Source organism: Neoarius graeffei, chromosome 6, assembly GCF_027579695.1.
Source record: "Neoarius graeffei isolate fNeoGra1 chromosome 6, fNeoGra1.pri, whole genome shotgun sequence".
NCBI lineage: Eukaryota > Metazoa > Chordata > Actinopteri > Siluriformes > Ariidae > Neoarius > Neoarius graeffei.
The window spans coordinates 60987953-61002021 of NC_083574.1; the positions used below are offsets into that span (position 1 = coordinate 60987953).

At 42.1% G+C, this 14069-nt stretch overlaps 1 protein-coding gene across 2 annotated transcripts in view; it reads left to right on the top strand.

The window, feature by feature from the left end:
* The window catches only part of gnao1a (guanine nucleotide binding protein (G protein), alpha activating activity polypeptide O, a), a 189594-nt gene that overhangs the window by 43548 nt on the left and 131977 nt on the right, over positions 1-14069 (top strand). For both annotated transcript variants that reach the window (XM_060923965.1, XM_060923964.1), the window contains exon 3: positions 3166-3307. In XM_060923965.1, the coding sequence (XP_060779948.1) occupies positions 3166-3307 (142 nt within the window). The remainder of the gene's footprint in view (positions 1-3165; positions 3308-14069) is intronic.

Here is a 14069-nt window from a genome sequence, read left to right on the forward strand (position 1 = left end):
CAGGGTGTACCCCACCTTTCGCCCATAGTCAGCTGGGATAGGCTCCAGCTTCCCTGCGACCCTGTAGAAGGATAAATGAGATGAGATGAGACATTCTTACTGTACATATCATCTTTATTGTCAGTGTGAGACTCATTTGGCATTTCAGTCGAGACTGATGCGCCTGTTGCGCATCCTTGAATTAATTATATTTTTTTCTGTGTATGAAAAATAAATGAACTTCCATGCATAAACAAAATACCCAATTACAATAAATGCGTACATTTTTTACAATACACATAATGTTAATTGGGTGAAACCACTCCAATCCATTCACGAGCTGGTGCGCGTGCCCGAGACTGGTACTACAAAGCCACCCCGGCCTCCGTAGTTCAGGTCCTTTGTCCCAGGAACCCGGAAGTCCTGTCGTAAACAACCACAGTGAAGCAACGGGAAAATGCAGCTCTCGCCTACACGAGAAAACTACAAAATTATAATAAAGTAAATACTTGACGATTTATTTGGTGTATACTGATGAAGTTACATATTTTTCATTTTTATTTTAATTTATTTTTTATTTTTTTGGCCAAGGGAAGGGTCACAGGCCAGAATTATAACGTGGCGGTGTGCCACTTTAAAAGCGTCCGTGGAGAACACTGATAAACCAAGTTTAAAAATGACTTCAGTTCCCCTTTAATTCTCTTAACTTTTTTCATGCCATTAAAGCTAAAAGTGGAACTAACATGACCAGTCCATGCATGTCAAGCAGTTCTGATACAAGCTGTACTATTGAGCTGTGTTCATAAGCCACATTGTTCAATTCTGTTTTTTTCCCTTTTTCCCCTATCAGATTGGATTTGTCTGTCATGAGTGTTGACATTTCATAATTACAACTAACCTGTATCTAACTGTAATGCGAGTGCTCTGAAAGGGCACGCATGCACACGTTGATCTATTTTTGCACGAGTCAGCCGCATCACCAACAGCAAAAAAGTCATATTTGTGAGAACTCATGGTATTAGAACCGACAAAATGGACGCACCAGGAGCTAACGTACGCATCGCGTTTTGCTCTGGAGGACTGCAAACAGTTTATCAGGATGAGGGAGGAAAAAAAACGGTGGTTCTTTTTGCAGTTATTGCAGCTCTCTTCAATTGTTGTTTTGCTGTGCTGCAGCTAATGGTGCTGTAGCTGATGATTGCACTTGGTGCATGCTTATCAGCAAAAAGCCACAAGGATGGGTGGTGCGTTGGTGTAGTGGTTAGCATTGTTGCCTCATAGCAAGAAGGTTTCATGTTTGTATTTTTAATTTTTTTTTAACTGCTGGCTGTGCATCTAATAGCCCTCCGGGGATAATAGCAGAGCGGGGCCCTATAGACATAGAACGTGGATACATAAAGAAACCCATCGAGTTGTTTTCTGATGGTTTCAGTCCTGTGTGTGCGTGCCACCACAGGAAACCCAACAGCTGAGTAGTTTGTAACCCATCGAGTTGTTTTCAGATGGTTTCGGTCCTGTGCGTACATGACCTGAATCAGGCCAGAGTTATTCTCTTTCTGTGTATGTTTTATACAACATAAGGAAACAGTATAGTAACTATAACGGTAAAGAAATAAAACAAAAGAGGCTGGCTATGATTATAAGAAAATTCTACAACCCAGAAACAGATGGGAGCTCTGCTTTTAGGCAGTGCCTAAATCTATATATTAAAGAACCCTTGAGGTTCCGGGTTCAAACTCCATGGCTGACGGGGGTCTTTGTATGGTGTTTGCATCTTCTCCAGGTGCTCCGGTTTCCCCCACGGTTCAGACATCCAGATTAGGTAAAAATACCCAGCGACTGGGTTCGCCCAGGCCTGTCCCTGGGAGGATTGTGCCAAGAAGGGCATCCGGTGTGAAAATCTGTGCCTTGGGGGTTGAAAATCAATTGGCGCTCTGCCCTGTATTCTTCCCCTGTCACTATGTGACAAATTAAATGAATCCGATACAAATCTAGGACCAAGTATGAAAGTGGCCGACTCGAATCTGATTCGAAGATCGGATTTCCGTGTCCACATAGCCCTGAAAACATCACATCTGTCACATGAAGACACAGACTCCAGTTTGAGTCGCTTCAGGCTTGGTACCGTAATATGAATGTCGCCATAGTGATTCACTGCTCATAGGTTTTCTTATTTTGAGTTCTGAGTATCTGTTGATTACTCTGGTGCTGACTCCCACTTAGTAATCGAGATGGTTCCCTGCAAGCTTCCGTCATCATGTTGGGGATAGGTTTTAAGATGTAGGACCTCCAAGACCGTTTGGGTCCTGTGTTCACGTGCCAGAGTTGTGTCATGACTCAAAATCGCATTCGTTCATGCTATAAAATGCGTCAGTGGATCAGATTCGAGAATATGACTAATTCGGTCGGATACAGATCCCGGATTTCAGGCTAATATCCGCTCCTGTTACTCATATTCATCTTGTTCATGTGTAACTTGATAATAAGTTAACATCATTAATACTGTGTTTGAGACCATTTATTTAGTGAATGCTGTAGTCAGTACCGTTTATTATATTCTATACTTATTAGAAAGACACAATGGGGTTTGCAAATGGATTTTGTATATGACTGGGTTGTTCATGCACACCAACCCTGTTTTTGTTGCCATAATCCTCATCTCATCTCATTATCTGTAGCCGCTTTATCCTTCTACAGGGTCGCAGGCAAGCTGGAGCCTATCCCAGCTGACTACGGGCGAAAGGCAGGGTACACCCTGGACAAGTCGCCAGGTCATCACAGGGCTGACACATAGACACAGACAACCATTCACGCTCACATTCACACCTACAGTCAATTTAGAGTCACCAGTTAACCTAACCTGCATGTCTTTGGACTGTGGGGGAAACCGGAGCACCCGGAGGAAACCCACGCGGACACGGGGAGAACATGCAAACTCCACACAGAAAGGCCCTCGCCGGCCACGGGGCTCGAACCTGGACCTTCTTGCTGTGAGGCGACAGCGCTAACCACTACACCACCGTGCCGCCCTGCCATAATCCTGTCTTTTTAAAAAAAAAAATTTAATTCGTCATCTTTGCGTCTTTGCAAACGCTGGCAAAAGAAATGAAGCAGTGCTATATGCATGTCTCTCCTGGAATGTATACTTTCTCTAATGTGTGTGTGTGTGTGTGTGTGTGTATGCAGGATTATCCATGAAGATGGCTTCTCTGGAGATGACGTGAAGCAGTATAAGCCTGTGGTGTATAGCAACACCATCCAGTCTTTGGCTGCCATTGTCCGTGCCATGGATACCCTTGGTCTGGAGTACGGGGACAAGGAGCGCAAAGTAAGTGTACTAAAGCTAACGCTTGCGCGCACACACATAAATCTTATCAACTTGTATTCACGGGACAAACCATTGCCAACGCATAGGGAGATGGAAAATGGTCAAGAACAACAAAAATACCGAGTGAATGACCTCCAAAATGGTCGTTAATATCACGTGCCTTAATTTATCACATCTTCATCAGTTATCAGTCAGTAACCTCAGCAATTAGTCAAACGTTTTTATGTCGAACTGAATGTTTGTTTTGTGAGATTTCATGGTAAAGTTTCGATCACTGGTTCTCAGTCGTGCTCCTGAGCCCCTGCTCTGCACGTTTACCATCTTTCCCTGCTCTGCCTACTGACCGGGTTACTTCTGATTAGCCAAGCACACCTGATTTAATCAAGAGCATGTTAATCATGCTAACTTCAATGAGGCGCGTTTGGTTTGGAGTAAGACTCGATGGAAGGATGTGCAGGCTTCAGGACGAGGACTGAGAAACACTGGTTTAATAGACACTGCAGGAATCCATTTGTGTACTGAAGACACTCCAAACCATGCTGTCAGGCCACGCCCACTCATTCCATGCCCATGAACAAAAAAGTGGAATAGACTTTTTGATTTCTTGACTAGTAGAGCGGCAGCTACAATTATCGACACCTTAACCATCTTTTAGCCATTGCAAAAGTAGAAGAGTGTTTCAATACGTAAATTGTGCATGAATAATTACTCAGACTTCCACTGGGAAAAAATAAGAGAGTTGATTCCCAATTACTTAGTGTATCAGATCACGTGACACCGTTCCACAATTATCAACACCTTTGTCCACAGTTATCGACACCGTTCCACAATTATCAACACCCAGCTGATTATTTATTAAAAAAAAATAATAATAATAATCGGTATGTGGTATTAAGTTAACAAAACATAGTTTTTATCTAAAATTTGTTTTCCATAGACTTATATTTAGTACAAAATATCTTTTATATAAATATCAATGTCGGTGCTTACGTAAATGAAGTAAACCTCATCTCATCTCATCTCATTATCTCTAGCCGCTTTACCCTGTTCTACAGGGTCGCAGGCAAGCTGGAGCCTATCCCAGCTGACTACGGGCGAAAGGCGGGGTACACCCTGGACAAGTTGCCAGGTCATCACAGGGCTGACACATGGACACAGACAACCATTCACACTCACATTCACACCTACGGTCAATTTAGAGTCACCAGTTAACCTAACCTGCATGTCTTTGGACTGTGGGGGAAACCGGAGCACCCGGAGGAAACCCACACGGAGAACATGCAAACTCCGCACAGAAAGGCCCTCGCCGGCCACGGGGCTCGAACCCGGACCTTCTTGCTGTGAGGTGACAGCGCTAACCACTACACCACCGTGCCGCCCTGAAGTAAACCTAATGTTTGTAAACAAATTAACTGATGTTTAACCTGTGTCAGAAAATCTTTTTGTTCCATTTTCTACCCACTATTTTTCATAGATCACATTTTGTTCATCATTTGTCATTGTTTGTATTAATTTCTAGTTTTGTAGTTTAACAATAAATATCAACAGGCAACTGACATTGTAACCACATGAAAATGCAGGTCAAAGGTCGCATGTCATTCCTCGAACCAAAATATAAAATGTCTACTGATATTATAATATGTGTTGTGAATAATATTTACAACAAACTGCAAAAAAAAAAATTCTGAATGTAAGAGAAAAATCTGAATATTTCAAGCATGTAATTTTTTCAATGCTAGGAATTTAATTCTGGTCGAATTCTATTTATTGCAAAAGGATTCCAAATACTCTATAAGCATTCCATTCTGTTATGAATCAGAAAAAAATTCTTATAAATCACAGCACTTTTATTATTTTTCTTAAAGTACTCCATCTACTTCAACACTGTTACACAAAGCTCGATCCATAACAGTTGTAAACGTCCCTTAATTCCACAGGGTGTCGATAATGGTGGACACTAGTGAAAGTGATCACTATTATCGACACCTCACATGATTCTCAAACGCGCGTTTAGATACAAAATGGCGACTGTCAAATGAAAGAGTAAGAAAGTAGGTTTCGAGAAGGATTTCATGAAATATCTGTGAATTTGAGAAGTAAAAACATATCCATGATCTTTCCACCATGCTTCCCTGTGATGATAACGTCCGTGTTTTCCTCGAATTGCAATAATAACTGTTGTAACTGAAACTCCCCTTTTGTAAAATTGTTTTTTATTGGTAAATCTGAAAAGGTGTCGATAATTATGGACTGTCGATAATTGTAGCCGCTGCTCTAGTAGTTAATGTCATTATCCGTTGTGAATAATGTAACTTACTTTTGAAGCAGATTCAGAGTCTATATTTTAATCTTTAAAACGACGAGTGTTAAGACTGACAATGTTCAGACGTATCCTTTCTGTCCCAGAAGGAACGGATTGCGAAAGACGTGCTTAGTAAACATGCACGGGGAAATATGACATTATTTGATGCATTGTAATGCACTTATACAAGCAGTATAAGGCCATTTGGGATTCAGCCTAAATATAGATTTAATGAGGACAAAGCTAGTTGAAAATGTGCTATAGTACTGTGCTGGCATTGTGCCTACTCTCTTAACCAACTACAGGCAGCCTTGTGAGCTGGGAATTTCGGTGTTTTTTTTCTTTTAAATACATGTTGAAAGCTATTTTCTTCTGGTTGAATTCAACTGCCAATTAATTTACAGTCAATTCTCACAGAAGTGTGTAACGAATCCATATAAATTGTTGATTTCAGTTCTTAATCTGGGCGGCATGGTGGTGTAGTGGTTAGCGCTGTCGCCTCACAGCAAGAAGGTCCAGGTTTGAGCCCCGTGGCCGGCGAGGGCCTTTCTGTGTGGAGTTTGCATGTTCTCCCCGTGTCCGCGGGTTTCCTCCGGGTTCTCCGGTTTCCCCCACAGTCCAAAGACATGCAGGTTAGGTTAACTGGTGACTCTAAATTGACCGTAGGTGTGAATGTGAGTGTGAATGGTTGTCTGTGTCTATGTGTCAGCCCTGTGATGACCTGGCGACTTGTCCAGGGTGTACCCCGCCTTTCGCCCGTAGTCAGCTGGGATAGGCTCCAGCTTGCCTGCGACCCTGTAGAACAGGATAAAGCGGCTAGAGAGAATGAGAGTTCTTAATCTTATTTGATGTCCAGGTCATTTTTATGCTCTATATACAAGTCGCATGTTTACAGTAAAACAGCAGCTGTCCTGGATAAGTAAGGAATAACACAACAGGCCCATTCTTTAATGGAAAGTAATCCACAACAGGATGGCACGATACAGTCCAATATGAAGACAGGTTAGGCCACACCAATTTAATTAGTTGGTTCTCAGATTTTTTCAGGAAAAATATGAAGCGAGTGGGCGAAATAAAAATAAAAAAATGCTCTGATGGTAAAATTAGCGGTGGAAATAGACCAAACAATACAGGCAAACCAGTAAACAGATAGGCTAAATAAACGATTGAATTACAGTCAATTGAACACCTACAATGCACAGAAAAAAAGATTTGACCAGGAGTAGGCTACTTCACAAGTCTTTAACGAAAGTGAAAGGGGCGATTTGATTGGTTTTCGACGTCATGTGACCTTTTCTGTTTCTGCGGGAGTTTGATTTAGATTTTTTTTTTTCATTTTGCATTTTCTTCAAGCGGTGATTCCGAGAACCAACTAATCGAATTGGTGTGGCCTTACCACCCAAAAGTGGAGTTTTAACCCTGAAACAGTGAAAATTGGAATCAAAAATGAGAAGTTGCTTATTGCTAAGACACTTTTTAGCTGTTGACGGTGCTACTAAATGTTATGGAACAGCTAAAAGGCAAGTTAGTTTCTGTTATCACTTACATTACAGCAGTTATAAACGGTCATCCCTTCACCAGCCTCTTTTTTTTCCCTTTCACTTGAAGTTAAAAAGACAAATGCAGCTTGTCATGTTGCCAAGAAACCTGAAAGCACAAACTGCTTTTTCCTGAAGACTCTTCCAGGTTTCCAACTAAAAACTTACTGACCGTTAGAAAGCGCTGACACCTGAGACTCCTTCCATAAAAGTTAAAGGTAGACTGCTTTTCAGATTTTTCAAGTTTAGGTCATAAGAAGAATTTTCCCCGAAACCCAATAATTTTTGTTTTGTGGGCCGAAAGCTACAGAGTTCTAATCAGACTTCCAATTTTATTCTGTTTTTTTTTTTTTTTATACAACAATTAATGAATTTAGGGCCACGTGGCCCTAAATTCTCTGCTATTTTTTCCTGCTTCACCATGATGCAATACAAGATACTACGCCATCCATCACGTGATGGGCTTTTCCTGTTCATACAAGGCATTGTGGGATACAAATTTGAAACTGGAGAGAAAAATGGAGGACGTGAATGAAACGTGAAAGACCGACTACAGTAACGGAAAGTGAGAAGAAAAGATGTTATGTTGCGAAGGAAAGGAAACGCAGGACCAAACTAATAAATATCGACGGTCAGCGAGCACCTCGGTGTGATCAGCTGTTCGTTTAGCGACAGAATTATGTAACTGTCAGTGCATGCTCAAAGGTAAACCTGTAGATGGCAGTAATGCAACACTGGATGCCAGCTGCCGTAAAAGCCAAAAGAAGAAACCTGCGCATGCACACACGGAGTTCCTCTGTCTGCTTGACTGCATGAAGCAAGCTATTTCATGCACGTTATTTGCTCAAATTAAATAACTTCCCAGCCACAGAATGGCCTGGGTGTTTTTTTTTTTTTTTAAGATATTACAGAAATAAACATATATCACAATGACAACTAAATTTTACCGATTTTATGAAATCGAAAGGCCGTGCATAGCTTTTAAATAAACGTCTCTAACAGGAAGCTTCACCATCTCAATGACTACATCTTTTTGTGTTTATTGAACAACAGATCTAAAACATATGACGCAAGTCCCTGCTAATGAGCTCTTACTATTGGAATGATGTATTAGAATGAGTGAATTAATATGAAGTTACGTTACATCCAGATCCATTCTCGAACAGAAACTCTTCCGAAAATATTTCAAGAATTCAGCAGCACTGGAATACCAATCCATAACACAGAAGGTTTTTTGTTTTGTTTTAAATACAGATGATATGATCACCTGTTCTGAACAATGCATGTTTACATAAAGACCTACCAAGCATGGTCTGTGTTCTGAGTCACCGTGACGGCAATGACTGAACATGTAATGTGGTATCTTTAGGCCACAACTGGACCTTAAGTTTCTATCTGCTTGTCATTCTTTACCCAGATACAATCTTGTATAATACAAATGCCATCAAACACTTGTACTAATTTATACAATTTCGAAATCAAATGCCTAAAGCCCTGTGAGCCGATCATGCGCAGAAAGGATTTGGTAGCCAACTGGATAAGCATGAATAAAGGTTTAATTACCAGATCTCCAAACAAAAGTTATGATTGCTATCTGGTGAGGACAGTACACCTGGCAGACACACAGAATAACACCATACCATTATCTAACTGACTGCTGAGGTAAAGCCGTCACACCCTATCGGCACTGTCTGCTTGCTTAATGCCTAGGGTTCGTGATGTCAAAGGTCATGAGCCAGTTTGTGGCACCTTACCTCTAACATTGATTAAACCAGCCACCAGCTGGACACTTAATCCCATAAATTCCTTTCTTGGAAAGCTATGCTGCTATTTGAGTGGTGTGATGAAGCCCTTGTCTGACCTGTGCAGGAAGCAGCAATTTATTTTAATCGAAAGAGGTCTCAAAAATATCTTTCGGTTATTGACAAAGAGATATTTTCTCTCAGGAAAGACTAAAAGTAGAGGTTCTTTGATTCCAGATTAGTTTACCATGTAGCAGAGCTATGATGGACTCCAGAGCTCTGAACCCCAGACTGATCGCAGTGGCACTGTAGTTTTGTGTGTTTGTTTCTAAACCTTATTATATACATATCCCACAGTATTGCTGTAAAGATGATCCCTCAGTATTATGGCTTTGGTTGTTTTATACTAAACCAAATAAAGCTGGCATAAAAAGTACCAGTGTGTGTTTTTTTACATAGCATGCTGGCAAGCCACAACCAGAGGCATGATGGGATACAACGGAGCATTGGTGTCTAGGGTCGCGTATAACATACTACGTGTCGGAAATGCGAATACCCCGAGCATACCAGCTTCGCTTTCCAAACAGTAACAGTGGGTGAACTGAGTGAAGTGCCTTTGTTAGCCATGCATGTTTATTCCACTCTTCATATGCAAGCAAAGTTGTTGTGTGATCAGAAACCATAGGTGCATAAAAAAAAGGCAACTGGACTTGCTTGAAATCCTTGAAGATGTTTCACCTTTCATCCAAAAGGCTTCTTCAGTTCTGTCTGACTAGTGGGGAGTTCCAGGTATTTATCCTCTCGTGGACCAAAAGCAACCCTAAGGAGAGTTGTTGAGTCATCCTGTAGGTTGTCAGGGTCACTAGAGGCTGGGTGTGAACAGTGTTAGCAGCCTAGAGGGTTGTTAGGGTGATCTGTGGGACATTGGCTCTCTCTGCCATCATGTGAGTCATTGAAGTCAGCTGAGTCTTGGTGTGGATGTGTATTCAGTTTTCTGGGAAGTGTGCCAAGGACTGCATTGTAGGTAGCTGATAAGTGGTGTCTAGTGCCGCTTTTCCACTACCAACGCGGCTGAGTTGGGCTGAGCCGTGCCGTGCTGAGTTGGGCTGAGTCGAGCTGAGTGGGGCTGTTGGAGTTGCATTTCGACTACAACCGCGCTGAACCGTGCTGGCTGGAAGTGGGTGGACACATTGGGTGGACGTCACGTGATGTCGTTAGGCGGCGCAAACAGTGACATCAGTGACCTTTTAAGCGGTAATCTCACGACCCGGATAGTAAACAATAAACATGGAGGACATGGAGTCGTTAGTGTTGCTGGTCTTGGTGCTGTGGCTTGTTGTCACTGACAACGCCAACAGATACTGGCAAGAGCGTATAGATGAGGCGAGGCGCATAAGGCTTCAGAAATTCTCGTAATTCTTCTTCCGGGTTTACGGTGTTTACAGATCCCAGCGTGCTCGCGGGGCGTGTGTGGGCATGTGAGGACACTCCTCCTCACCAATCAGTGCACAGGGGAGTGTCTCCTCACGCCCCTAGCCCCACTCGGCTCGGTTTGGCTCGCTTCAGCCCCACTCCAAAACCATGCGAGTTTTGGGAGCTGAGTAGGGCTGAAGCGAGCCGAGTCGTGCTGTTCTGAGGTAGTCGAAACGCGAGCCGTGTCGGGCTGAAGTGAGCTGAAAAAGGGTAGTGGAAAAGGGCCATAAGACCACTTCCTTTGTTCAGCGATGGTCGTTCCAGGTTTTTTCTCAGAAAACTGAATACACATCCACACCGAGACTCTGCTGACTTCGATGACTCACATGATGGCAGAGATTCAACGATCCATAGATCACCCTAACAACTCTCTAGGCCGCTAACACTGTTCACACCTGGCCTCTAGTGACCCGAACACCCACAGGATGACTCAACAACTCTTCTTAGGGATACTTTTGGTCCACTAGAGGATGAATACCTGGAACTCCCCACTAGTCAGACAAAACTGAAGAAGCCTTTCGGATGAGATGTGAAACATCTTCAAGAATTTCAAGCAAGTCCAGTTGCCTTCTTTAGCACCTATGGTTTACTATGATCTGGATAACCGAGAACCTTCACAGACATATGATCAGAAATATGTTGGAGGAGAAAGTGAAGAAGTAGGAAGCAGCTTGAGGCAGAAAGGTTGAATGACCTTAATTGCGATAGACGGAGACCTTTGAATTCGCACTGCTCTTGGATAGAAGATTGCCAAAAATGTCACACCACTGTCCCACAATGCTGGTTGTCCCTTTTTACGCAGACGTCGATCCCACCTCGGTTACTATCAATCATTCCAAGACGAAAGAACGTGGAACCCCTGTTCTTTACGGAGATGTTTTACACAGAACGTGAGGTGGATGAAAGGCATACTGTAAGATTCCCACCTTGAACAGGCTGTGTAAAAGGGGCTACTATCGCATGTCAGATAGCAGAATGCATCAGGAAATGTTGAAGTGTGAATTCATGCAGCCATGAACAACTGCAAATCTCTTTGCACCATTGTTATCAGTGAAGAATGAGTGTTGCAGAATTGTAGCCACATAAGTCCTCTTGTGTGACGCTATAGATTCCTGGCTTGTTGAACCAAAACAACACACTTCCATCAGCAGCAGTTTACTGCGTGTGTGTGTATATGTATGTGTGTGTTGCTAATTCAGGCAAATTTAGCCATCCAGGCAAGTGAAGAACATGTGACACTCCACACAGACACCTGAGCTCAGGATCAGACCAGGGACCCTGGACGTTACTTATCACATCACTGTGCTGTTGAGTACGTTGTTCGTTCGTTCATTCATTCATTCCTCTTCAGTAACTGATTTATCATGATTAGGGTTGTTGTTAAGAATGCTGACAATCTACAGTACCTGGTGAGCTGCGGTCTTCATTTCAAGCCCTGCCTTTAACTCAAACACCTGACAGTGTGAGTAATTGTGGTGGTTTCATGAAGAGCTTCACTCCATCTGCATTTGAGCAGTGGTAGCCATTAATTAAGATCCCTCAACACGTGTAGGGCAGTCACCATATTTGGAGTGATGGTGAAAAATCTGCCCCCTTGAACTCATTACTCTACAATTTGAGTAGGTTTCCATCAATTTTGGAAAGAGCCATTGTGCTAAAGGACACCGAAGGGTGAAAAAGTAAAGCAGCTTGTCGTATGCGTCAAGTGACTCTTCACTAGTGTTCTATTCAGATGTATGATGCCTGACAAAGTGGCAGTGTCTGTTGACACAGAACACTTGTGTACACACGCAGCTTTCAAAGCCAATAGCCTCTGGCTGTGGTGGCCAACTGGCTTACACCTTTAATCGGGTGTGAAGTTTTTGCTAGGTATTTCGCTGGCTTTCCCCCATTTTATTGTAGATGGCTTGTAACCAGGTGATCAGAATGTGCTACGTCATGAGCGTCCGCCATGATGGTGGATATACAAAGCAACTAGGACGGCAGCGGCTGAAAGCGTGTCTGTAAACAACGCTGAATTTTCTCACTATTACCACAATTCGAACAATCGAGCGAAGATTCGATACAAAGAGAAGATAGATATGTGTGGTTTTGACCCATATTATTTAAATAAGTTGGACTTTTCTGACGATAAGACGCTTCTACTGACCATCAAGTACCCAGATATCGCATTCTATCTGGTTTGGCTGCCAAAGAATCAAGTCTGACCTTGGACAAAACGCAGCCCGTTTTCTGAGTGGGTTCCCAGTCTGGATTGTTTCTATTGTATAAATTTTGCTGGCGCTCCTAGAAGCGAAATGGTAATACACGTGTTAAAATTACAACAGCGACGGAGTGAACCACAACAAGAGAACGCTCATATTTATAGCAAAATTCTAGCAACACGAAATAAAATTCTTCCATGATATTATCAAGAGAGCTTTTGAATCTCAAGTGAGATAAAATGATGACCGCAAACACGAGCTGTTTTGGTTTTAGCTTCTGTTCGATCAGCCCTGCCGATGTTGTTCAGCCGTGCTCGTCTCCTCTCCGTACTGAGCCTCAGAGTTTCCTTGCCCTCTTTCTGAATCACGGACAGAATTTGAAAAAATTGGAATGTGCCACAGTCACGAGTACCGTTGTGACTACAACAATATACAGTACAAAGAAATGGCATAGCTACAGAGATGCCTACTAGTACGGATTGGCCGTATTTTGTACGGAAAAGTTACATAAATACGATGTTACGGCAAACAGTGTTATTCTGTACGGAATTATTATAAAGTCTTAAAAAATTCCAGTGAGTTGTTTTTAAATGTCCAAGCGACTTTTTCAATCCATGCACGATTCACGGCTATTTATTTTTACGACAACCACACATGCTGTGTGTGACATGCGCAGATTCCGCACATGCTGTGTGTGACATGCGCAGATTCCGCACATTTGTTCGCGCTATTTTCGATACGGTAGAATGGCCGTGCATTACACCCAGTCAAAAGGGCAATGGATACGCGCACTGCAAACTGTGTAGAACTGACATTAACATCACTCATAGTGGTCGCGATGACTGCACGCGGCATGTCAACTACAAAAAAAACATATGGAGTACGCTGAAATGGCGAGTCAGGCGGAAAGTAAATCTGGGGGTATCCAGCAGTTTTTTACGAAATCTGTGGATGAAAAGACACGGAACGTGACCCGTGCTGAAGCGGTGATGGTTGACCTGTGCTTGGAGTTGAACTTGCCAATTAGTGCCATGAAATGTGAGTTAAACTTATTCAGTTTCTTTTTACATGTCTGATTTTTATTCACTGAAATATCAAACACTGGCTGTACTTCTTTAATTCAAAGTCTTTTCAGTGTTGCAAGTGCAAATGTGCATGTAGTATGATCAAAAACAGAATTTTATGATTAGTGCTGTTGGGATTGTGGCAAAAAATTGATCATTCCACTGTTTTAAATACAATTATAAATGTCATTTTATTCAATGTCTCTTCTGAAGCATTATGCTGAAGTATTTATATATTGGGACATTAAGATAACAATGTCGGACTCTCTTTGGCATGAAATAAGAAATTTTTTTAAAATTTTATTAGAATCCGTTAACAGGTAGAACATTTTGCCAGGCAATATAATATAATACTTTTGAGGAGTTACATTCAATACCAATGATTGGTAGTCAACCGTAATGTCTGCAAACAGGGAACACTATTGTATTTATAAAAATG